The sequence below is a fragment of the Pan paniscus genome, chromosome 6 (genome assembly GCF_029289425.2).
Source record: "Pan paniscus chromosome 6, NHGRI_mPanPan1-v2.0_pri, whole genome shotgun sequence".
NCBI lineage: Eukaryota > Metazoa > Chordata > Mammalia > Primates > Hominidae > Pan > Pan paniscus.
This window is the reverse complement of record NC_073255.2, coordinates 154,425,496-154,452,622: the sequence shown is the minus strand read 5'-3', so window position 1 is coordinate 154,452,622 and position 27,127 is coordinate 154,425,496. Positions and strand designations below refer to the sequence as shown.

The 27,127-nt window shown below is 35.3% G+C and overlaps 1 protein-coding gene across 1 annotated transcript in view; it reads right to left on the bottom strand.

The window, feature by feature from the left end:
• CFTR (CF transmembrane conductance regulator) overlaps positions 1–27,127 on the bottom strand; it is a 183,372-nt gene that overhangs the window by 40,245 nt on the left and 116,000 nt on the right. The window contains exons 17-22 of the mRNA XM_055114832.2: positions 24,582–24,619; positions 23,678–23,928; positions 20,707–20,786; positions 16,790–16,940; positions 15,652–15,879; positions 12,783–12,883 (exon numbers count right to left, since the gene is read on the bottom strand). Of these exons, the coding sequence (XP_054970807.1) occupies positions 12,783–12,883; positions 15,652–15,879; positions 16,790–16,940; positions 20,707–20,786; positions 23,678–23,928; positions 24,582–24,619 (849 nt within the window). The remainder of the gene's footprint in view (positions 1–12,782; positions 12,884–15,651; positions 15,880–16,789; positions 16,941–20,706; positions 20,787–23,677; positions 23,929–24,581; positions 24,620–27,127) is intronic.

The window sequence follows — 27,127 nt, the reverse complement described above, 5'->3', positions numbered from 1 at the left end:
GCAGACAATTTCACAATTAGTTTGATGCTTCCTAAAAAATAACTTGTAAAATGCAACACTTGCTACTTGTCACTTGGTTATTTGTCGGGCTTTTCAATGAACTAACAGGAAATAATTGGATATAATTAAAAGTTTAACTGAAGAGAAATAACCAGGACTTATATAAATGGGCTCTGTATAGGCCTGTTTATTTTTGTGATCACCTAATTCTCAGTTATGTAAGCCACACATAAATAGCCAAACTATTCTCAAGGGAATAGATGACATCAAGGAGAAAATTTATTTCTACTATGAGCAGCACTGCACAATGCTGTATAACCGGTATATTATAATAAAATGTACCACACCTCAAAACCACTACTGAAGATTCTTCTCTTTCTCTCGAACTACCTTAGTAACTAACTATAATTTTATGTGTCAACCAGGTGGTTAAGTGAACTCTTCATGATTAGACAATTTTAAACAACTTTGCTATAATTTTTAAACAACTTAAGTCATTAGCATATATCTGCAGTTAAATAATTACACTTTTAATATAAATTACTTAAATATTCATTTTTAGTGCTAAGGAAAATATAATTGCATATAAGGGTTATATTTGAAATTAAATATTTATCTGCTTTATAAATATATTCATGTAACATTTAGTAAAGTTTATCTTTAATGCATACAGAAATAAAAGGACTCGATAATTTTTAAAGGTGTTCAATTTTTTTAAAAAAAACACATACATCTCTGAATAATTATGACTTACGGGAATTTGGAATGTGATTTTAAAAACAACTTGGCATATAATAAGTACCCAATATATATTTGAACAATAAATGAATAAAGGAATGAATATACTAATGAGTAAATAAATATAAATGAATAAAAAGAAAGAATTTGAAGACTGAATTCACTCAACTTCTATTTTTAAAAGATATCATCTTTGATCCTGTGGCTCAATCCTTCCCAGATATTAGTAGCTGATTAGACACAATTTTACTGCTCTTATTTTTAGTCTTACTAGTAATTATTGATGCTGGCTTTATTCAGTCAAAAACTTAACTAGCTTTCCTTTACAATATTAACACATCGTCTTATTTACACCAAACGTTTAGACTTCAAAAATTATTCTTTTTGGAAAAAAATGTGGGCAAAAGTGTATTTGCTTCTGTTATTTCTATTTTTCATTATCAAAAGGTGAAATGGGAACAATTCTTTATCTTTAATATGGAATGATTGGTGGATAAAGCAGAGGAGTTTAGAGATAGATCCTTAATTGAACTTTAAAATTCCATCTTAGCAATTCTAACTGTATTGCCTGTTTTCCCATGCCATTGATCAAGCCTGCACTGTTTGTGAAGTTCTTTTTTCACTCTAGTGATTCTGTGCTTCAGTTTCCTTCATCTTGAAAATATCTTCAAATTGTCTTCAGCAATTATTCAAGATTCAAGAAAATAATCCTTTGAAGTCAAGCCCACTGCTAACGGATGTGAAAAGGACCCAAAGCCCACAACCTAAATAATGATAGAGAAAGTAAAAGGCATATAGTCATGATTGTTCCACATGTAATATTTTAAATTCTGAATTATGAGTTACTTTCAGGGGTAGCTAACTCTTGACTCAGTCACTCTTGATTAACTTTGAATTAAAATACACTCACACTGTCAATAATTTTCATAGAGAGCTGCTAGTCTATAATAAGGTCTGGGAGATAAAATTACAACTACTATTGAGATGAAGCTGCCAGAGATGTAGTTAAAATGCATTTAAAATATCTTATTGTATTTATCCTGCATAAGAATAGTATCCCTCTCTTGAAATAATTGAAGGGTATACACAAATGTAGATTAACTGTATAAAGTTGAGACTTGATATTTTTGCATGTTAATTCTATACACAATTCTAAACTTATATTTTATTAAGCAAGATAGGAAAGACACTATATAACAAAAATCCTTCACATTTTAATACTTCCAAACAATCTATAAAACATTTAACTGTTGCTATCTAAATGACTCAAAATTACACATAGTAGTATTAGAAAATAAGGACTTTCAAAACCACTATTTTGGTAGCACTGGAATGTAACATACAATGTTTTCTGTTTAGGACTTGTGTTTGAGCATTGCAAATTACATTCTCCATTAGTGAAGCTCACCATAGAGGGTGAATCCAGAACTTCTAATGTCAAATGTGACAAATGGAATGTACCAATCAAATTTAGAAAATGTAACTTTCCAACTCATTGTCTTTCTTACAGTATAGCTGCTTAATGTGACTCTAAGACAGCCTATTATAACTCCCCACAGCATGCCCAAATATGCGTAGGCAAGAACATGTGATTTAATCTTAAGACTGGGCACTCATTCACAGCATATGAGCAGACAGTCATTCAATTCAGTGGGTGAGAACATTTTCTGACAGGAAGAAAAAGTGGCTTGTGCAGACACTTTCACCATGGTCAGTTGTGCAGCCACTGAAATGCCATTACTGAATAGATGTGGACAGCTAACATTATGAATTACTAACCAATTCCTTGTAGTCGTGGGCTTTCCACCTTGGATATTCTACCTCCAGTACCTCTGGAAGGAGAGGCCACATCAGAACCAGAGCAGAACAAATCAATTCTGATCATTTAAGTTTCAAAAACTGGCTTTTGAAACTCAAGTCAGATATGGATCATTTGAAAATTTTGAGCCATGTGAATATTGGCCATTAAGCGCCAAAAGCCAAAGCCTAAGGACTCAAAACATAGTGTCTATGCAAAAACAGTAGCCATAGACAAAAATTATGATGGATTAGAAGCAGTCACTCTCCTCACCCCATAAATGGGGTCCATAAATGGGGATAACAAGAGGTTTTAGATACCAGGTCCTCTAAGAAAAGTTCTGCCTTGCAACCAAATCCTGGTTCTATCCTCAAGTAGATTTGGGGAATTTTAGAACAAAGGAGGCCTGTGCCTGAATTCCAAGGCAAAGCCCAGGAAATACTCATGCCATAGTGAAGCTTCCTGTGCCTTGCATGACATGGGAGCAGTAGAGTGAACATGGTTGCTTGGAATGTCTATGCACAGATGGCTTGATATAGCTTCAGATTTGAATCTTTTTACCCCTCAGGGGCATGGAAGAAGCTGAAGAAGGGTCAGCAAGTGAGAGCTCACAGTTAGAACAAGGACAGACTCCATCTACCTGGACCATGCCCCTCTAGGTCACATAGGAACATCAGTGCCTCAGAGACAGTGAGCACGGACAAAAGATGATGTAGGGCAACACACTCCTTAATCCCTAATATGATGGCATTCTGTAAACTCCACTTAGAACCCAGCAAAATCTCTGAATTCAATGATATTATTTCTTTCACTCAGTGGAATGCGTGCTCAAATAGAAAATAAACTCAATCACAGAAAAAGTAAAGTCATATTTCTTGTACACTTAATTTCATAGTCAAAGATTCATAGCTGCTACCAGGGGTAGATTCAGGTTTTGTGGAGCCTGAAGCTTAAGTAATTTGGGGAACTCTTAAAAAAAAAAGAATCCAAATCCAAACTATGCATATAAAATTAAGTATAGGGCCTTCAAAGGAGTTCCTGCACGTGAGAGGACCTGTGGCTTATGTCTCATAGGCTTCATGTTAAACAAATTCTGCCTATTATAGTAACCTCGTTCAAAGCGTTCCTTGTTATAGTCAAACAATGGACAGTTCAAAACATCCCTCCCCATCTAGTGGTTAGTACCATGCAGTCACTTAATAAATCTTTGTTAATAATAAATGAATTCATTATTCTACCTCCTATGCAGAAAGCAGTGTCTGTGCAGTAAGAATGACAGTGCTGCAGGTCTACATTAGCAAGTAGTCCAGGCTGCAATTTTACCCCTCAGCGCCTCAGCCTCAAAATATTCATTGCTATTTGGATGAGACGGAAGTTACAACCTATTGAACTATTTTTAGTCTCATCTATTTGTTTTCATTGAGCTTTTAACCTCACTTAACCTTTTCTCTCATTTAGAGTGCCTATTAAACATTTTCACCTGATACATAAAAACTACTGTGCCATTGTACCTACCTAGATTGTGCTGGATAGAAATTCATATTCAGCAATTATCAGAATGACTGGATTGGCAAACTCCTTAACCCCAGCCTGCTGCTTCCTGTGCACAGAAAAGAGTTGTCCAAGGAGGATCAAGGGATATCTCTGTCTAGAGCAGCAAGCTGGCCTGCCAGCAGCAAAGTCTCATGATAGCCAACACCCACTTCAGTAGGAGCACTTTTCTTAGACTTTGAGAAATAGAAGATGAAGCCAAAATGAGACCCAACCAATGACACAATGAACCCCATTCTTCATTTGTGGGGAAGAATACTTGACATAAGTTGTGCAGACCTCTGTACATTAGAGTTTAGCCCAAATTTGATGGGATTTTTTCTTAAGGATCATGATCTGGTTTAAATTATTGGTTTCATTATTTAATTTTATTATTCTCCAAAACCTCTTCTGAGCCCCTTGAGAAGGGGTCAATCCTTAAAACTGGACCTCACTATCTTTATAAAAATGTTTAAAGTTACTAACCTAAGCATTAGAAGAACAAAGTGTTTTGGAATTATGACAGTCTTGACAAAAAGACAGCTTCACAGCCTGATCTCAGCCTTACTTTATAAGGGATGCATTTAAGCCAAGAAGAAAACAATTCTTGATTTTCCTTGTCACTTTGTGTGACAAAGAGGGAAGAGGAGGCTTACAGGCTTTTTCTAGAGTAAGTCAAGAAGCCAGACTCCTCTCCCTCACAAAAATATTTGTTCTATTTCCTTTCATCCTTTTGGTTGTTCAGAAGCCAGCACATCAAGATTAGGCATTAACACCCAAACTATGTGCCATCATACCCCAAAAGTCATAATAGAAAATACATTTCACACACCTGAGACTTGGCTGGCAACACTATAAAGAGACTTCATAACTGATAGTTATAGAAGGATTGCAAGAAATAAATATGACGAGAGTCATCTAGAAAACTGGCACAATGTAAAAAAGTCACACAGTTTACAGGAAAAATTTTCTAAGTATGAAGTACATAAAAGGGGAGATTTAGGGCTTTTAAATCATAAATCCTTCCCAGTAGGCAAAAACTATGCTTTTCAATACTCTCTAACACAGACCTGACACCCAAGACCAAGGCAGATCCATTAGCATAATCTTTAGGCCATGAACATAAACTTAAGAGATAATAGCAAGAAAACAGACTCTGCCCAAAACATGTTCTTGAAACTCTGGTCTATGTTTCCACATCTATTACTTACATGACTAGAGCACATAAAAAGTCAGTCAAATGCCATGTTGCTATAAATTATTAACAGCATAAATGAGTTATTTATATTATACTATAAACCTAGCCCTTTAGTATATTATTACAGCTTGCTCTCTACAGAAATGGTTTACATATTTTAACCTGTGTCAAATCACTTGAGAAGTCAGTGTCACTTTTTCTATCAGAAGTGACAGAGATGGTGATCTTCACAAAACAGAAACAACATCTATTTGCAACATGACAAAAGGCATATCCCAAGTTAACACCAACGTTTCAAAATATGCTGGTGCCCATTTCAATAACTAAGAACTTTGGTAAACATGGTACTAAGTGTGTCAATGGGCAAAGGAAGACTCAAACTTACTCTTCCATGTAAAAGGTCGGACATCACTCATCAAATCTATTACTTACTCTGGAGCTTAATTACAATCTAGCTTGGTGAATGCAATTGGATCTATGTAGCTTCCACTGAAAATATTTCAAAAGAATTTGCAAAAAGAGGAATCCAAAACAACAAATCAAAATACCTTCTCACAGTTTTCACTATTTTAATATGATTTTTCTCTAAGCATCTTAATTTTGCAATATTGTGTCTTCCCCAAAGTACTCTGTCATTAAGCCTCATCCTTTACATGTCTTGTAGAGATTTATGTATGTATCATTGATTGATACAGGACAAAAATCATTTGCTGGTGGTCCATCAATTCAAAAGGAAATTCTATGACATAGACCAGGAGTCAGCAAAACTATGGCCCACAGGACACATCTAGCTACTCCCATTAGTTTACATATTATGTACAGCTGCTTTGCTCTACAAAGACTGAGTTGAGTTGTCATAAAGACGATACAGCCCACAAAGCTGAAAATATTTACTATCTTAGCATTTATAGAAAAAGTTTGCTGAGCCCTCTGCTATGACTCACAGAAAATCAGAGCTAAAATGAGTCTTAGCATGTAGTTCAGTGGTTCACAAGTCTTGCTTGATACACACTAGAATCACCTGGAGCACTTTTAAAATTACAAACATCATGCTCAGTCACCCTGCCCCCTACCAAGAGAAATGACTTCACTGGTCTTAGTGGACCCTGAGTAATCTGTGTTTTTGCTTTCTTTTGTTTTGTTTTGTTTGTGATGGAGTCTCACCCTGTCACCAGGCTGGAGTGCAGTGGAGCTATCTCAGCTCCCTGCAACCTCCATCTCCCGGGTTCAATCGATTCTCCTGCCTCAGCCTCCCCAGTAGCTGGGAGGCATGTGCCATCATGCCTGGTTAATTTTTGTATTTTTAGTAGATACAGGGTTTTGCCATGTTGACCAGCTTGGTCTTCAACTCCTATTCTCAAGTGATCCACCTGCCCCAGCCTCTCAAAGTGCTGGGATTACAGGCATGAGCCACCGCACCTGGCTACTCTGTGTTTTTATAAAGATTCTGCATGTGCTACTAGGATGAGAACTTGTGATCTAATCCATTCCTTCATTGCAAAAATGAGATTATCTAAACCCTGGAAGTAAAATGATGGGCACAAAGACCAGTGAATTTTCTAAACTTTTCAACCTTTTTTTTTGTTTGTTTGTTTTTAACATTCCAGCAATCCCTTAGGGTTCTTATTAAACCTCTTCTACTAATTCAAGACTCTAGAACATCATAATGGCATTTTCTTTGTTAGTTCTAGTAACACACTGGTTCAGAGTTCTTTGATCAGCTCTGACAATTGCAGCAGTGAATAACTTAATCAATGGACTCTAGCATTCAGGGACAGTAGCAGAAATGTGATTCCTATAAGGATGTGGAATAATCCCTGCCTACATGCTAATCAAGAGTTGAAATTTTTCATGGGAAAAAGATCCAGAAGAGAGAGATTGTCAAAGCTTGAAGGAACCTTAGAAAACTTCTCATCAAACTGTTTCATTTTACAAATGAGAAAAATAAGACCCTCAAGGAGGCTAGGACTTGCCCAAGGCCACACATGGCAAGGCCAGAGTAGAATGCAGGGCTCTTATCACAGACACTCTACAGGATGAAATGAGAAGAGATGGATGGAAAGAAGTCTTGAGACAGAGGTCATGAGAGGAAAATATACCACAAAAATTTGTGAAAACAGAAAAATAAGGATAGACATGATCAAGAAACCATTAAAAGGAGACCAAAAAAAAATTGAAGAAATGACTCCTCCCCTCAGATTCTTACAGCAAAAACTACTTTCAGTACAAGAAAATTAGGCATTAGGAGTAATGCAGAAAAGCCAGGTTCCCCTTTTCTCCACACATCAGGCTTCTTGTTGGTCATGGTACAATCAGTCACTTGATCTTTACTGGAACCCAAAACAAACACAGGCAATAAAAGGACAAAGGAGAAACCGAGGGAGTTTGTATTGACAGAAAACTCTTCTCAGATTGCATCAATCTTGGAAGAACTTTCTAGAGCCTCACTAACAGAAATCTATCCACAAGCCTTGCAGATTCATTGCCTTCCCTGCTCACCCTGGTGGCTTTCTTATTCTTATGTTATTAGAAACACACAGTTGAACAGGGTAGACAGCTAATGGAAACAAGGATGGCTTATCTGCTGCTTCACTTGGACAATTAAAGAAACAGAATAATATTCACATGCTCAGAATTAGGCAGCAGGAGTAAGGCAGAAAAGCCAGGTTCCCCTTTTCTCTACACATCAGACTTCCTGTTGGTCATTGTACAATCAGTCACTTGATCAACAAAACAAGCAGTAAAAGACAAAAAGTAGTCTTTTAGTTGTGCTATGTCATAGTTGTGAAACAAACTGAATTGTCAATGGCTTCTTTCCAACAATGTGATTATGAGTGTGAGTAATTTATCAATCGCTAGATGGCTTGGTATGGTTCATTTTGAAGCATCACCTTGTCACCCTTTCTAGATCCTATTTATTTAATCTTTATTTTTTCATAGAGATAGGAATCTTTAGTGCTTATTTAAGCTACATAATGCTTAAGTAGCTAAGAATAGGAGAAAGACAAGACTTATGTTACTAAAAATGGAAGGCATCTTATGAGTACAAAGAAAATAAACCAGCACATAACTTTGTTTTGGAGGAAAAGATGTAAGATAATTGCTTTAGCAATAACAACTATAAATTCATATAGTATTTGAGGTATGGAGTTTTAAAAAATTAACACTTTTCTTTTCACCCCATCTATAGAATGGTATGAGAAATATAATTGAAATGAATAGAGATAGATAGCCACAATTTATGTTAAATAAAGAGTGAAATAGTAATAGAAATAAACAATTTTTAAAACATTGAGATATCAGTTGAAATAACTGGAAATCCCCTAACATGGGGTGTTCCAATAGGAATTATTAAATTAGATTCTGATAATTTTACTATTTTTTAAATTGCAGGGGTGATTCACAAACTATTAAACTATATTATTCATAAAGTGACAATGTTCAGATGACTTTTTATCCAACCTGCCAAATAGGGCCAGACACATTAGTAAGTAGAATAGAAGCTTTGTCCTGTTTGAATAGTCTCCTGAGACCCTGGGTATATTTTAAGGAGATACTGAACGGAAACTCATGCCTTAAAATGTCAAGCCTACTGAAAGATATTCTATAATTGTGTTTTATGAACATATGATGGTGTCAAGATGATAGTTGGATACATCATTTAGAGAGCAGGATAGAGGTCTAAACTAGAGACACAAATTTATGATTCATCAAGAGATGGTTTATTTTCTTTGTGTGTGTGTGTGTGTGAGATGGAGTCTCCTCTATTGCTCAGGCTGGAGTGCAGTGGCAGGATCTCGGCTCACTGAAACCTCCACCTCCCAGGTTCAAGCGATTCTTGTGCCTCAGCCTCTCAAGTAGCTGGGTGCATGCCACCACGGCCAGGTAATTTTTGTATTTTTAGGAGAGACGGGGTTTCACCACGTTGGCCAGGCTGGTCTCAAACTCCCGACCTCAAGTAATTCGCCTGCCTCGGCCTTCCAAGATTCATCAAGATATGGTTTCTGAAACATGGGTTTAGAAAATAACAGCTAGAGAGTGTCAGTAGGACAGGGCTGAGATATAGCTGATGTTTAGAGATCTGAAAGAGAGAAGGGGCCAGGAAAAGGGACCAAGGAAGAGCCAGAGAGGTAGAAGGAAAATGAAGTGGGAGTAGTGTCATGGAAGCAAGAGAGAAAGTATCACAAGAAGAATAATTTGTCCATGGCATAAATACTGCTGGAGCTGTTAAGGGAGACAAGGAAATTGGCTCTGGCAAGATGTTGATCCTGAGTTATGGGGCTGATGGAAATAAAATGAAGTAGGTTGTGGAAAGAATGGGTTGAGGAGAACTATGAAATGAAAGTGGATTGAGAAAAAAATGGAAGTAGATTGAGGAAAAGATGGAAAGTGGTCCTTTCTCAAATATTTTGCTATATGTAGGTCAAAGAAATGGGGTAGTAGCTGGAGATCAAGGGAAAGTATTTTTATGCTAATGAGAAAGATCCCACAAAGAGGGAGGTATTGCATATTACTTGCTCCTGAATATAGGAGCAAGAACACAGGCAGAAGGTGGTGCATGAGGAGAGGTGCAGTAGGCTGGTACAACTGGTGGAGAGAAATGAGAAAATTCTTCCTGGTTGCATCAATTTTTTTTTTTTTTTTAGATTTTTAAAAAAAGATATAATAAAGTCACTGGCTGCAAGGGTTGGAATTATTGGAGCACCTGAGAAGGGAGAAGGAAGAAGAAGGTGGGAAAAAGCTATCTTAGGGAATATGATAAGGAATTTCGTAGGAAAATCTAATAAAAAAGGTTGTTGTACAGTTTCGTGTACCAATATTTCAGATATGTGATCATAAACACAATGCAACTTGAGGTTAAATGTTATCTAAACATTACCTTTATTAGTTGAGAGCTAAAGAAAGCTAGGCACTTGGGCATAAGCACCAGGTGGAAGGTTAAAAAAAAAAAAGCCACACTGTCATTTTTATAACTTCAGAATTCTGTTGACATTTGACTCTGTGTTTTTGTCTATACTAGGCCAGATGGGTAAATAAACTATTCTTTCCAAGTATAAACATTTTTTTCTGAAAGACTAAAAGCATACATCAAACCAAACACCTTGTTTACTCCATTGTAAACTCAACTCTAAATTCAGCTAACAATTCAGTAAGTAAAATGACAACACTGAGTTTTTACTTCAGAAGTCACAAGGACCTTTAGGATTAACATCATATAAACGTAAAATTTGAGGGCATAGTCCTATCTATTTCCTACTCTCAACATATGCTGAGGTGAAAACAAAAAAGTTACTGTATAAGTTTAGCAATGGCATGGGTAACAGCACTATGATGGGAATCATTAACCAGATAAATGCCCATAAACACCCAGGAAAGGCTACTTGTGCTGTTTGGCAGGGAAATCACTCACATATTAGCTTTGATATTCAAACAAAAGAATGTGATTTTTTAAATGTGATCAAGTGCAAATATTGATATTTTTCATAGACTGTATTATAACACAATAGGTCCTTGCAAAGATCCTTCAATGCCACAAGATGAAAGGCACGATATCAAAGCACAGGTCACAAAGCCAGGATGCACATGTGAAAAACTAGAGGAATGAAAATACCTTACAGAAACTTTCATGGAGATTGAACATGCAGAATAGAAATGCACCAAACAGAGGTTTTGACATCAATGTGTAGAGGCTACTATGTAAACCAAGAAAATTAATACAGCAAAGAGAAAGGAATTGTACACACCCATGGTGAAAAGATATTTTTAGGTAAAGAAACATGTAAGTGCATGAGGAGCTTAAATGTAAAGTCAAAGTTGTAGAAAGTTGGGCAAAGAATTAAATAGATGTAAGCACAATATTTATTTAATATTCTCCTGCTGTTTTCCAACAGAAACATTTCTATACATTTATGAGACCCAACTCCAAAAGCATACTGGAATGGAATTAAAGACTGAACTACAGAAGCTAAAGAGAGCTGATCAAACTAAAAAAAAAAGTTAAAGGTAAAGAAACCAACTTTAGTATAAATCATGTTCCAATTAAATTACAGCTCAATGGGTTATGAAAATGCTTGAAGAAAATAAGAAGACACATGGACCAGAAGAGAGCATTAAAAGGGTTTTCTTTTTCCTGGAGATATTTTTTATAATGATGTTTGTTCTGACAGGAGTTGATCATACAAATTTTATAGCTGAATAAATGTGTGTGGTTTGGGAACATGAACACTGTCTCAGAGAACAAGGAAAGAAACTTAAGCAAAAAGTATAATTTTAAAAAGAGTATAATAATAGTGTTGTACAGTCATTCCTAACTGGGGTTTCTAAACCATCTACAAAAGCAGTGGGGAATGAATAATTTTAAATACAGTAGTACAAAAATACTTTAAAAATTCAATGATGAAGCTATCCAGACCAACCATATAGTCTGATTGAAAAATATGCATTTGATTTTTTAAACAAAAATGAGTAAATGTGCATCATTTCCTTTAATTTCTCAGTCCCGCTGCAATGGGATTTGTGCCCCTGATATGGTATTAGCACAAAGGCATTACTATAATATTAATGGCTCTGCATTCTAGAAAACCAAAACAAGAGAAATAACACAACTAAAATGTGGTCTTTGTACACACTAATAAAGTATACAAATGTGTGGCAATATTTATCAAGCAGAAAGACAGAAGGCAATGATAAACACTTTAGGAATAAGAAAGGTGCTATCACTAAATAATGTGAAAAAAATTTAAATAATAGTATGAAAATGTTATGCTGCTAAATTTGAGAACCCAAGATAAGGAAGGAGTTCTTAATCAAGATACCAAAAGCACAAAACATAAAGGAAAAGACAATAAATTGAACTTTATTAAACTTAAAAGCTTCTTTTCATCAAAAGACTCTATAAGCCAAGCCACTGACTGAGGGATTATGTTTGAAATGTATAGAGCTGATGATCAATCCATAATTCATAAATTCCTACAAATTAATTAAGGAAGAAAAAACTAGGTGACAAATGAGTAATCAACATGAATAAGAAATTAATGTAAGAGAACAGCAAAAGCCAATAATTATGTATGCAGCTTCCCTATATTTTTAGTAATCACTTCACATCTACCAGACACCAAGTGTTGTTGAAGATACATAGCTATGAGAACTCTTGTACTCTCTTGATGGGGATATATATCAGTACAACAGACTTGAGGACAATTTGGCACCACTCAGTTAAGCATGGGTGAATCCTATGACCCAGCAATACAACCCCTAGGTATTTCTCCTAGAAAATCCTGAATAAGGAAACGGGTGAAAGAATGCTCACTGCAGTATTAGATCTTCATAGTGGCTATCTATGAGAAGGAAAGAAGAGATAAGGATTTAATGACAGATACACAGTGACCCTCAATTTATCTGTAATGTTTTATTTCTTAAGCTCAATATACGGTATATAGTTCTTCCTCATGCTACTACTCATACTTTTTTACTTGTCTGAATTTTTTTCATAAAAGTTAAAAAGATGATAAGACTTACCAAGCTATCCACATCTATGCTGGAGTTTACAGCCCACTGCAATGTACTCATGATATTCATGGCTAAAGTCAGGATAATACCAACTCTTCCTTCTCCTTCTCCTATAGATGCACAAAAGACGTAAATGAACCTCATGTTATTTCTCTCTTCTGTGAACGACTTTATTCACACTTCTCCTAGGGCACATATCACATTAAATTTACATTTCAATTTTATGCTAATTTTAACAATTTTTAAATCTCAGTTCATCACAGCATCTACTAATAGAATAATGCTCTGCATATAGTAAGTATTCAACCAGGATTTTAAGTCAAAGAGCGATTGAATATTAGGAAAGTGTTGCCCTTTTTAAAAAATGTTACTGGTATTGGAGGTGTTGTTGGTAATGGGTAGGTACCATATTTGTCTCTTCTACTATTATTCTATAAGTAATAACGGTAACAAATATTAGAATGGGCAATGGGGAAAAGAGATCCTGTATCCAGATGAGCTGCTTTACAAAGAGACCAAAAGCAGGGGAAGAGTGTCCAAACAGCATCTGCAAGATGTTTAGGTGTGCTCTATGCCTTTGCAAGGAGGACCTTTGCTAATTGCATGCTATTGGGAAGTAAGTGGACTTAGAATTTCACCGAACAGTCAGAAAACTAACAGTTCTGCCATTTGGAAAGAGAAAAGATTACCCTCTATGCAAAAAAAAAAAAAAAAAAAAAAAAAAAAAAAAGATTACTGTACCTGGGAAGAACAATACTTAAGTGTTTAATTACAATAAATTTTTTTTAGGGCTAAAAAGGACCGCTAATTAAAATTCATGTGTTCAGTATTATGGCCATAAAAATTCTCTAAGAGGAATGTTCTTAAATTATTATAAAGTTAGACTATCAAGTCCCAATCAAGAGTTCTTACATCTGTAATGCATGATAAAATTGTCAAAAGATTCTACAATTGGGAGAAATAATTCATCTTATTATTAATTGAAATTTTTGTTTCTGCAATTCCTCTAACAGAAGGCATAATATACACAGCATATATCTGCATGTAGTATTAAATTATTTTCATATAGGTAAGATTTATCTAGACCCCAATATATTACTGTTCTGAAGGTTAAGCTGAGAAGATAAAATTTTAATAATAAGTAAGATAACATTTATTTAGTATTTACCATGGACCAGGCACTATACTAAGTGTTTTGGACAAATTATTACATTTACTATTCACCCCACACCTATGGAATAGGTAATATTATTGTGTCTATTTACACTTGAGGAAAATGAGGGGCTTAGATAGTTAATTAATGTTTGCAAGTTAACACAGCTGAAGACCAATTGAGCCAGGGATAATAATAGCTGGGTGGACAACATCCACTCTGGCTGAGCATCTGATTTGATTGGTAAGTTCTGTACTATAATGATTGTTAAATGTTTTGATTATTGCCCCTAATAAATCAAGACTCAATCACACTCAACCATGTTATAGCATGTGTTATATTGGTTTGAATTAATTATTAACAAATCTTCATTTATGTAATTCAGCCTTATTTGATCTTATTTTCAAATAACTTAAAAGAATGTTTTAAAGTTGCTTAAAATTACAGTACTGATGAGGAGTAGTACATTTGCCTGCCCATGTATATTCCTTTCATAGAGTCATTCCCCCTGCCCTAGCTGAGAGAACAACAAAGGTGGTGAACCCACTATCCTCATAGCAGCAGAGTAGACTGCAGTTGGACCCCTGAGCCAAAAGGAAGCTGTTTTCTGTTCTCTCCAGGACTTTGAGTTTGTACAGAGGAACTCTCCTGTAAATTCAGGAGGCCAGAATGGAGACACTACATAAAGTCAATGTGGCATAGCCCTGGTAGACCAGAAAAACCAGTCTTCAGAGAGAGAAAGAAATGAAGCAACCACAAAAAGGAATGGACCCAGGACAGATATAGACTCAAGAAGAAGAGCTGCAGCTGACTCTCTTGTGCCTGTTGCAGCTTCTTTAAGAGTCGAATGGCACCACCTTCTCGGTGTTCCATGAGGCCTTTCTGTAACTCCAGCAAATGCCTGCTTTTGGTTTGAGTAGAATTCTGTTCCTACAATCAAATGATCCTACAGATTTGGCATTGATTTGGCATTTGCTCTGCCAGTATTCACTGTCACATATAAGAAGTTATTTCAACACTTATCATAAATACTCAGAAATTCAAATTCTTAAATTAGAGAAACAAATTTACCTACATAGATTTTTATTTTACTTATTATGAAATACTTTGTTTTTCACTAAAGATCCTAAAATCAATCCAGAACATTTGTATTTGAAAAACATGGCACTTTCTTTTCTTCTTTTTCTTTTGAAAAATGTGACACTGTCTTTCTTTTCTGTGACAGTTTTTCTTTGTGTAAAACTCACAATTAGATAACAAATTTTATCTAGTAGAGATTTAAAAAAAGCAAAACTTACCGACAAGAGGAACTCTGTGTGTGTGTGTGTGTGTGTGTGTGTGTGTGTAAATGCGAATGTTTCATTTCCCCTCTTTAGGAATCTATTAATTTTGAAGCTAGGACCCTTCACCAATATGAGTATGAAGAGGTGACATATTTCCCCTTCAATCACAGAATTGCTATCTGACAATCTGTGTGCATCGGTTTTTAAAACTGTGAAAACAGGGATAATACTATCTATATATATCCAATTTCAAGAAAATTATTTGTTTAACAATAAAACAATGGAAATTCAAAGAAATCACTTGTTCAATAATAAACCAACAAATTTGTTAATTATTAAACTCTAAAGATATCAAAAATTGATAACCTATAAGAATGCAGCATTTTATTCATTGAAAATTTTTTACTTAAATGCTTAGCTAAAGTTAATGAGTTCATAGTACCTGTTGTTAAAATGGAAATGAAGGTAACAGCAATGAAGAAGATGACAAAAATCATTTCTATTCTCATTTGGAACCAGCGCAGTGTTGACAGGTACAAGAACCAGTTGGCAGTATGTAAATTCAGAGCTTTGTGGAACAGAGTTTCAAAGTAAGGCTGCCGTCCGAAGGCACGAAGTGTCCATAGTCCTTTTAAGCTTGTAACAAGATGAGTGAAAATTGGACTCCTGCCTGTGAAATATTTCCATAGAAAACATTGCAAATAACATAAACACAAAATGTAATTTCATAATATCTTGTACCTGAAAAAGACTAAATTAGAGTAATCATATCACAAATGTCATTGGTTAAAAAGCTTTTTTTCACACTGGTGCCATTCTTTGAATAGATATGATTTGTTATTTTATTAATGAGTTACCCTCCTTTTTTACTTGGCTACCAGAGATGGGAACTTAAAAAATTACCACCAATATTTATTCCTCTTTCTTGGCTACCACTGGGAGTTTTCTGGCTAATTCTAAATTAATTATTACTAAAAAAATTTTCTTTTAAGACAATTTTTTCAAGTATCTAAATTAAGGAAGTTTATGTGACTTGATTTAGCTAATAATCTACAAAGCAGAAATATACTGAAAAAGTATTGCCTGAAAATGCACCCACACTAAGGCTGTCACTGCAAAATGTGATTCCCTAACAGCTCAAGTAGAGTTTGGGGGCACACGAAATGGCAGCTCCAACACATGAAGAAAGGGTGTCTGAAGACAACAAGCCAAAGGGACAAATTTGGTCAAGTATCATTTGGGAACCCAGAGAAACCTTTAGTAATAGCAGCACTATCCTTGTTTAATTTGACTGATATAAGTTTATTATAAATGAATGTCCTGTACACCAACTGTGGTAAGATTCTATATACCTATTTTAAAACCAAAATGAAGTCACATGGTCATTAATTAAGAAAAAAAATCCATGTGTACTTTGTAATATAGTTTCCTTTTATATACACATGCATGTAGAAAAAAATTATTGTTATATGATGTAAAAGTTTAAAAGCAGAATTTTTAAAAGTAGATTAACAATAAAGAATCTCAAATAGCTCTTATAGCTTTTTTACAAGATGAGTATCGCACATTCACTGTCATACCTTCAGATTCCAGTTGTTTGAGTTGCTGTGAGGTCTGGAGGAAATATGCTCTCAACATAATAAAAGCCACTATCACTGGCACTGTTGCAACAAAGATGTAAGGTTGTAAAACTGCGACAACTGCTATAGCTCCAATCACAATTAATAACAACTGTAAGATCAAATAAAACATGTTGGTGAGTAAACGTTTTCACATTGCAAAGTGGACAAAGTGTGTCAGTGATTTATTTCTTTTTTTTTTTTGCATACTTTAAACACCTCAAACTTTATTATTTTTATTTTTTTTATTATACTTTAAGTTTTAGGGTACATGTGCACATTGTGCAGGTTAGTTACATATGTATACATGTGCCATGCTGGTGCACTGCACCCACTAACTCGTCATCTAGCATTAGGTATATCTCCCAATGCTATCCCTCCCCCCTCCCCCACCCCACAACAGTCCCCAGAGTGTGATATTCCCCTTCCTGTGTCCATGTGATCTCATTGTTCAATTCCCACCTACGAGTGAGAATATGCGGTGTTTGGTTTTTTGTTCTTGCGGTAGTTTACTGAGAATGATGTTTTCCAATTTCAACCATGTCCCTACAAAGGACATGAACTCATCATTTTTTATGGCTGCATAGTGTTCCATGGTGTATATGTGCCACATTTTCTTAATCCAGTCTATCAGTGTTGGACTAAGTACTCTCCCCATTCTATTCCTAGTCAGAAAGTAGCCATTTGCAAGTACATTTTTCATAGGCTCTATGAAAATTTTAAAAATTGTTTAGGTCGCTGATAACATTTTTGAAGTTTGAAAACATGGTGTTCTTTGATCTTTGGATATTTTCATTTCCCAGACACTTTAAAGTATTGCATGATAAATACATTTTAAGTGAATATTAATTTAAAATAAACTATTTTTAAATAATTTTAGTATGAAGGTGAATCTTAGGATTTATTTTGGTTAGACAATTTTTGAAAGCTGGGCATTCATCTTGGAGTCTTTTGATTCAGAAAGTTCTGCTTGAAATACAAGCTTGTCATTTAGGCAAGCTATCTAACCTTTCGGAGCATATTTTCTCATGCTTAACATTGAAATAAATCATACTTAATAAATTTCTATATTTCTACATTACACCAAATACATACATTTTTAAAAGGTACAAAGTCCACTAACACTTACTTCACAATAATCCATTTGAATAAAGTATAAATAAAGTAACTGTCAGCAGAAAGGATTAAAAAAAAACCACTTTATAATATCCATATGCTATTCAGTGAGCCAGTTCTCTACCCGTTTCCATAAGTGACACATGTATTTTCAACTGATATAACTTTAGAACTGAAAGGGACCATTATCAGGTTTATATTCCCCATTCTACAAGTGACAAATCTGAGACCCTTCAAGATAAGTGTCTGCTCAAGGTAAAATAGTGGGAATCTGTAGAAAATAACCAAGATTTTCAATTTTCACTATACAGTGCTCCAATCCGGAAAGCAAATTTGTCAGAACATTGTCAAAGTTAGAAAATAGAATGAAGATTACATGAGGTATCAAAATACTCAAACTCAAAGAAGCAAAGAACAGAACCATGGGTAACAGGACAGGGGAGAGAGGGAAATGGGGAGATACTAATCAACAGGTATAAAATTTCAGTAGTGCAAAATGAATAAGTTCCAGAGATCTGCTGTGCAACATTTACCCATGGTGAACAATATTGTATTTTACACATAAAAATCTGTTAAGAGGGTAAATCTCATGTTAAGTGGACTTGCCACAATAAAATTCAAATTTTAAAAAGAGAAAAATAATAGAAAATAGAGTGAACAGAGACTTTTTTTAAAAAAAAGAAAATTTATAGGTATGCTTTATTTTGTGCAACAGATCTGCTTCTGAAATGTCATGAATAGAATGAAATTTCATTTGTTTGAAATTAAGTATAACCAGAGGTAAAACATAAGTATAACCAGAGGAGCTCACAATTTAAAGGACCCCTGTGATTAATTATTTAACAAAATCAAAATTAACCAAATTTGTACTGTATTTGGATTGTCATATATTATGCTTCCTTAATATGAGACTCTCTTACAAATAAAATGAGTAAATTAATATAAAAGACCTCTGCCTAATCACTTGTGAAACAACAACAAATGAATCTTAGCATTAAAAGTTGAACAGGGCCTGGTGCAGTGGCTCACACCTATAATTCCAGCTCTTTAAGAGGCTGAGGCAGGTGGATCACTTGAGGTCAGGAGTTCAGGAGTTCAAGACCAGCCTGGCCAACGTGGTGAAACCCCATCTCTAGTAATAATACAAAAATTATCCAGGCATGGTGGTGCGCGCCTGTAATCCCAGCTACTCTGGAGGCTGATGCGAGAGAATCGCTTGAACCCAGGAGGTGGAGGTTGCAGTCAGCCAAGATTGCATCACTGCACTCCAGCCTGGGCAACAGAGTGAGACTCCATCCCAATTAAAAAAAAAATTGAGCAGAAATGATTCAAACTGGCATAAAAGAAAAAATTTGAGAGCCATCACATATGTCAAAAATGTTAATTTATAAAATGACTATTTAAAAATTAACCCTTCCAGAGGAGTTCTGAAGTGAGCCTCAAATAATTATCAAGAGGCACCATTGGCAAATACTTTCACAATCAAGTTAAGAGGTTCACATTCCAGTTTTTATCTGATGTAATAATATTATATTTGGGACCAGTTATTTACACTCTTAACATGAAAAACAAATGTCAGCATTTAGTGACTCAGGACATGTTTCTTTGAATGCATGAATTCAACGCATGGATTTAAATATTCCATCAGCTGCTTCTAAGTTATATCTTTAAACAAAACAACTGAAGGATATCCAAAATGCCAAAGTTCACTTGGGACAGTAAATATATTTGTTTGTGTCAATCATTTCAGATGAGGCAAACTGACAGTCTGGTTTTTCTGCACCTGCCAATGTTGGTTATATATACATACTTACGTGATAATCCTTCTTTTGTTTTATATGTTCAATCAAATACAGTATTATTATTTTGCAGGGGTAGGGAAAGAGCAAGAGCGGACAATGACTCATCCCAACATGGGCAACATCCTATTCCAACTGTTTCTCCAAGGAGATCACTGAGACTGTGGCATTTGCTCTCTGGAGCTTGACCTAAACCAGTCAGGAAGCTCAGGAAGCTGTGCTTAAACCTGGTCCAACAACCACAGCTTACAACACTCCTTAAATCCTGTCACTTATGGAGACCTAATGTTCCAAGGTCACTTTCACCTCCTCCACTCCCCTTTTCTTCTCCACTCTCACCACCAATCAGTCACCCCAACCCAAAGAGTCAGCCTCTGAGCCAGCCTGCTCTGGAGGCCTATTCACATCTATCACTCAGGGACAGCCCTCATAAAACCCTAGATTTTTCTTTCCCCTCTCTTTTGTTCTAAAACTTATCTTTGCTTCTGTCCCTTCCTTATGGTCCTTACTGTGGGGGAATGGGCTAGCTAATCTGTGCCAAAGTGTTCATGGGTGAGGCTAGTTTCAAGTGTAACCCACCCAGGGAATCCATCTTCATTCTAATACAGGCCTTTTGGGGGGAGGTTGGCTTCCATCAAATAGTGATGCCAATGCCAAAATGTCACACTTTGTGGCCAGTGATTTTGGGAATAAATTTTGTGCCTCTCAAATCACTCCCAAGTAGACAGCTATTACATCTAAATGTGGGATTGCCTCAGGTTTGGGCCAGGTAAGCAGTTCTGACTTATTATTGAATTTACTAAACTTATGTCTATTTTGAAGGCTTTGGATAATTACAAAATTAATGCAATAGACAGGACTTCAACCCTCAATCAAATAAAAAATGAAAACAAAATCACATTTGCTTTTGTTATTGTTTTTTTAATAATACAGACATACTTAACGGTACTTATTTTTACATACCTGGATGAAGTCAAATATGGTAAGAGGCAGAAGGTCATCCAAAATTGCTATATCTTTGGAGAATCTATTAAGAATCCCACCTATAATATACAAGATGACAAATTCCTCAAAAAACACTAATTTTTTAAAGATATATCAATATATTCAATACTAAGTTTGGATCACAGTAGACGCATTCAGAACCCAAATAAGAATTAGCAAATAGAATCAGATAGACTTAGAAATTTTTGTTTCTTTCCAAACATTCTAAATAATTATGTGTTCAAGTTATTGTCTTTTACTTTTAAACCTTTTAAAAAGTTTCAGATTCTTGTAAGATTCAAGTAACGACCAATGTCTCTGAAATAGCTTTTACTATAAATTATGTCAGGAATAGGTGGGTACTCATCCTGCTTTACAATCTTACTTTTGCAACCTTGCATTTAATGACAACTTACTGTTGTCATCATTTCCCTTCCATTTGTATTCCATAACATAGGGGTCTCCTTCTCCTCTGACTTCCATACCTTTTTGACATACCTCTACCAAAACCCTGGCTGTTCTCTCTCCCTGCCTGCCCCACTGTCTTGTCCTCCTTTGTCATACTCTCTTTCTGCCCTCTTCGCGGACAATCTACATTTAAACCTGTCATCTGAATCACGGATTCACATTTGTAAGGTTGACAACTTGTTGCTTCAGTTAAAAAAGGTTATATACAAGTGTCCACTTTGTACCAGGCACAATGCTAGGCACTGAAATTACTGAGGTGAATAAGCCATGCTCCTTGCCCTTGAGGAATTCATTGTCTAGACAGGAATTAAACAAACAATTAGATAAAATGTAACATAATACTGTACAAATAAAGTGATATTGAATCTTATCATTTACCCCCCATAAACTGCAGGATAAAGTCCAAAATTCCTAGTTTAATATTTAATGCCTTGCATAATTTGGCCTTAACCCACCTACCTAGTACAAGCTTCCTCTGCTCAAATATCCTGTTTCAGCCAAACTGGTCTATTCTTTAAACACACTCTACACTTTCCTACCTCCCTGCTTTCCCCATGCGGTTCCCTCCACCTGAAACCCCTTTCCCCTCAGCTCTCATTGTCAAAATCTATGTTTCCTCCCTTTCTCAACTCAAATGCCCCTGCTGCAAGAAAGCATCAGTGTTTCCTCCAGCTGGGATTAATCTCTTCCTCCTCTGGACATACTTGATACATCTTGTTTGCACCTCTGTTATAATGACTATATGCATGTCTTATATCACAGGAACTTATAAACATATCATAACTCTTTTTCTAGGTTATAAATTGCTAGAGGTCAGTGGGCTCATGCCACATTTATTTTGTATCACCCATACCCCAAGCAAAAAGGCCTTATATGTAGGAATTATTTAACACATATTTATTAATACATTCTTTAGCATATTTAATTAAACATATTTGTATATTTTCATGATAATCAAAAATTGAAAAAATAGCCATTGATATTTATAAACGGTGTTTAGAAAATGAAATTTGCTTTGGTGGAAAGAAAAAACCATCCTGGTGCTTATTATATTTCAAATGGTTTGGAACCAACTATGAACAGTGTTAAAGGGAATGAGGAGCTTGGAAAAGAAGAGGTGGAATGGCCAGTGCACCCTCTGTGGGAACAAAACCCCACAGAAGGGAACCACGGGGAACTTATATTGATTTCCCATTGGCTATGTAGCAGGCAAGTAAATTGCCTTGTTTCATTCTCACAAAGATCTTCTGAAATATTCTTTTCCTCACTTAACAGGTGAGGAGGCCAAGGCTCAGAAGAATCACTTGCCCATGATCACTGCTCTTATAGCGCCAACTCAGAGGTCAGGCAATGCTCATGTTCTTTCCACTGTGCCTCATCGCTCATGTCTGACTCTTCTAGAAATGTGGGCAAATCCCCTGCCTTCTGTGGGTCTCAGATTTCCATAAAAAATAAAATCAATGGATCAACTTAATTAGACATCTTGAGTCTAAAATTCTTAGCTCCAAAACAGAGGATGGTGATGAGTATATGCAAATGAGGCAATATTTCAGCAACACACACGGGCTTCAGAATAAATATCAAGATCTTCCTACATGTTAATAACACTGAAATTTTGTTACCCAGAAAATATGATGGGTTTTTCTTATCTTGAGTTTTTTAGATTTCTGAAAATTTTAGTCTTGGAATTTATTCCTTGCTTTATATCAAATGTTTCTGTGTCAACTCCTCCTCTCACCTGTGACCTTCTCCAGGGCAAGAACTGTGCCTTACTCATCTTTTCATACCACAAATGCCTCAACAGAGAAAGTGCTCACAGGTTGCTATGAAAAAACTTGGGGAAATCCTTATTAACCTCAGTCTTTAAGTGCAAATTTGTCTAATGAGGAATCAACATAATTGATTTCTTTCGAAGTACCTTATTAGTTTTTAAAATTTTTAGTACCTTTATTCTGCTACTCTGACTTTCTATTACTTCAAATATGATGATATAAAAATAGTTTTAAAATACATTTGGGATCCCCCTACCATATAACTTTGAGCAGTTACATGAAATTAGATTATTCTACCCCATCAAAAGACTTAATCAATAGAAAAAATATATTTTCCTTGATCACTTCAAATCTCCTGCCCTTTTGAGCAATACTATATATTGGCAACAAGATGCCCAGAAGAGAGCTAGACCAAATATTTGAAAAGAGAGGTATGACTGACCCATAAGGGCCTTCTTGTTCTGCTACAGTCCCACCAACATCACATTCTTACAAACCAAGCTACTCTAATTATCTAACACAGAAATACTAGGAGCAACAATATATGATAACCTATAATATCTGAGACATGTGCATGCCAGTCAAATGGAGGTTCAACAAAGGGCACATGCCTCTGTGCAAAAGCCAGCACTGCCATTAGAAAACCAACAAAACCACAGGCCCTATTGATGGTGGATCAGCAGTTTCATTTCTTAGACCTAGTAAAGTACCTGCTTTCAACGTGTTGAGGGTTGACATAGGTGCTTGAAGAACAGAATGTAACATTTTGTGGTGTAAAATTTTCGACACTGTGATTAGAGTATGCACCAGTGGTAGACCTCTGAAGAATCCCATAGCAAGCAAAGTGTCGGCTACTCCCACGTAAATGTAAAACACATAATACGAACTGGTGCTGGTGATAATCACTGCATAGCTGTTATTTCTACTATGAGTACTATTCCCTTTGTCTTGAAGAGGAGTGCTGTAAAGCAAAAGGGAAATTGTTATTTGGCAGCCAAAGTTACTTACTGAATTTCCAATACATGTAAATGGAACTAAACTTGAGTCTAAATAAATACAATATTTTGCATTAGAAGAGCATGCACCCTTAACCTCAAAATCATACTATTATTGCAAGAAAATAGATATGTTTTCTCACTATTGATAGAGATTGAGTTGTTCTTTATTAAATTAAAATATTTGAAGAAAACCCTAAATATATAATGTTATTTCAAATATTTTTATTGTGTTTCACAGAAACTGAACAGAACTATATTCTTTAGAAACTGCAGGAGCTGCACATGCTCACAATTTATTCATTTTATTTTATTTTATTTTAGATATAGGATCTCACTATATTGTCCAGGCTGGAGTGCGGTGGCTACTCACAATGATACAACACTACAGCCCTGAACTCCTGGGCTCAAGTGATCCTCCTGCGTCAGCCTGTGGAGGAGCTAGGACTACAGGAATGTGTCACCTCACCCAACTAATGTTCATCATTTAAACAAAAAACCTTATCTTTCCACTACCATAATGCTTGGGAGAAATGAAACAAATACAAACATAGTGGATTACAATATTTAATCAACAGAAATAAAACACAATCTACACAATAGGACATGGAATACTCACTTTCCAAGGAGCCACAGCACAACCAAAGAAGCAGCCACCTGGAATGGAACAAGACACCGTTGATTTTTTTTCTAACATCTTCACCTATTCCTCCCATGCCCACATCTAAATTCACATCACACCATTTGATGTGTGTACCAATATCAATGTACACACAATTTCATCTTCCTTTGTTTTGTGTTCCTGGGTCCAGCAGCTGTACTAGGTGTTCTAAGTACTATTATTTGTGATGAGACCACATTAAGTTAATGGAATTCAAATTTCACTGAAGTAAATTCTCTGCCATTTCTCTCCTTTACTCAACAGAAACTACTGAACCTCACAAGAAAGCCAAGATCACAGCTGAATGTTTTAAATAATAAACATTTTTTAAAGAAACTAATCTCAGCCTGCTGGCAGATAATTAATCTGTTTGCTATAAATAATTTTATTAGCCATTCAATGATTATAGGAGACTAATACTTGTGAAATCAATTAATTATTGGAAAAGGTGAGATTAATATTAATGGAAATGAATTATGAGTTTCAGGCCAGGCACAGTGGCTCACACTTGTAATACCAACACTTTGGGAGGCCAAGGCAGGCAGATCACTTGAGGCCAGGAGTTTCAGGCCAGCCTGGCCAATGTGGCAAAACTCATCTCTACTAGAAATACCAAAAAATATTAGCCAGGCCTGGTGGTGTACACCTGTGATCCCAACTACTCAGGTGGCCGAGGCACCAGAATTGCTTGAACACAGAAGGTAGAGGTTGCAGTGAGCCAAGATCACACCACTGCTGCACTCCAGACTGGACGACAGAGTGAGATTGTCTTAAAAAAAAAAAGTTTCAACAGTGTAAAAAGTCACAGTTTATGAATAAAGATAAGGTACATTCAGGTTAAAACATATTATTGGTACTAGGACTACATAGAATCTCTATAGCTTTCTCAAGGTGGAAACATTTGGCTAAGGAACAAATGTTCTGCACCATATATAAACAAACAAAAAACCTTTTTAAACAACTGTGATTTTTGTAGTTCTTTTTATATTTCGATCATCTGTGCTCTGTTCTATTTCAATTTGGCATTCCATTCTCATAAACCATGTAGAGAAATTTAATCTTGTGTTGATACTATCACAATTGGAATATTAGAAATGACACTGAAATTATACAATTAGCCAAATAATACCTTTACCACAGAATGAAACAGAAAAAACAAACAGTTGTGAGTAAAACAATTTTGGAAATGAACACAGAATAAAAATAAATAGGAGAAAAACAAATATGCTTGGAATAAGATATCAACAAGTCTTATTTTATATCTGAATTTGCCTTAAATATTTAACAGTATTTAAGTTTATATTTAAAAAAACCTTATGGGGAACACTTAAATTAAGAAATTACATTAGGAAGTACTATAATGAGGTATATAAGTTTTAGTTAAATTCACATATCAGATAGTATAACGATGAAAAATCTAATGGCATTTTTCTCACTTTCCTACTTTTCTTCATTGTACACAGAGCTTCTATGCACTGTATCAGTAAAAACTATCCTTGTTTCCTTGAAATTCAAGTTAATTCAAAATGAAAAGAAACCCAGAAATTATCTAGCTATTTCAAAAGTCTTTGTTCTAGCACAAAAGTGTATTTCCTAAGAATAATCGAATTACTCAGGATCCTAGATAAGGGTGTACATTCTAAGTCACTCTTTATTTGGCTATTATTATGTTTTGTTATTACATTTCCTCTTTGTTCTAACTAGAGGAGTGTTAATAATGCTGGCATTGCCAACATTCTTTGAAGGTGAGTAAATCTCAGAAATAATTATAATATTTACTAATGGAAAAATAACCAAAGTGATGTTCAAAGACTGGTCTAGTCATCATAATATAAAATTATTTCCTCACTGTTTCCACATAGAACTACCAACCTAAACTGCTTCTATTGACTAGAACAAAATATTTTCAAGGACTTAACATAATACTTAAAAAAAATATTTGGTGTATATAGAAGCAATTGAGTAAGCAAGTTCTGTCATTTCATTTCCAAAATGCTTTGAGGTTATAAAGTTTATGCAGTTTATGATAGAGTGACAGTCGTAGGTGATTATGGTAAAAAGGAAAAATATTTTTATTTTCCATTTTCTCAGGGCTTTAAGAATCATTCCATACCACATAGAAAACAGTGTGCTTAATACCCAGATTTCAATGCTTCACAAGTCAAATGACACCCTAAAACATAAACCAACTGTCATAAAGCTGCCCTAAAATAATTACTATTAGTCAATAGCAGCAGTAGTATTATGGGAATATACTACATATCTACTGTACTAATAATGTAAAGCCACTCAGGGATTTCTAATCAGCAAACAGAAGGGAAGACATAAAGAAACAGGATACAGCAGTTCTATGACATATTCTTAACAATCATAGAATGAAAGCATTAAACAGGATCTTCAGATATTCCAGTCAACAACAAGACTCTCTAGTTGTTTTCAAAAGAACCAGGAAACTGCTTCCTAATGTATTATTTTCATTTCTTCTCCATCTAGTTAATGATGCA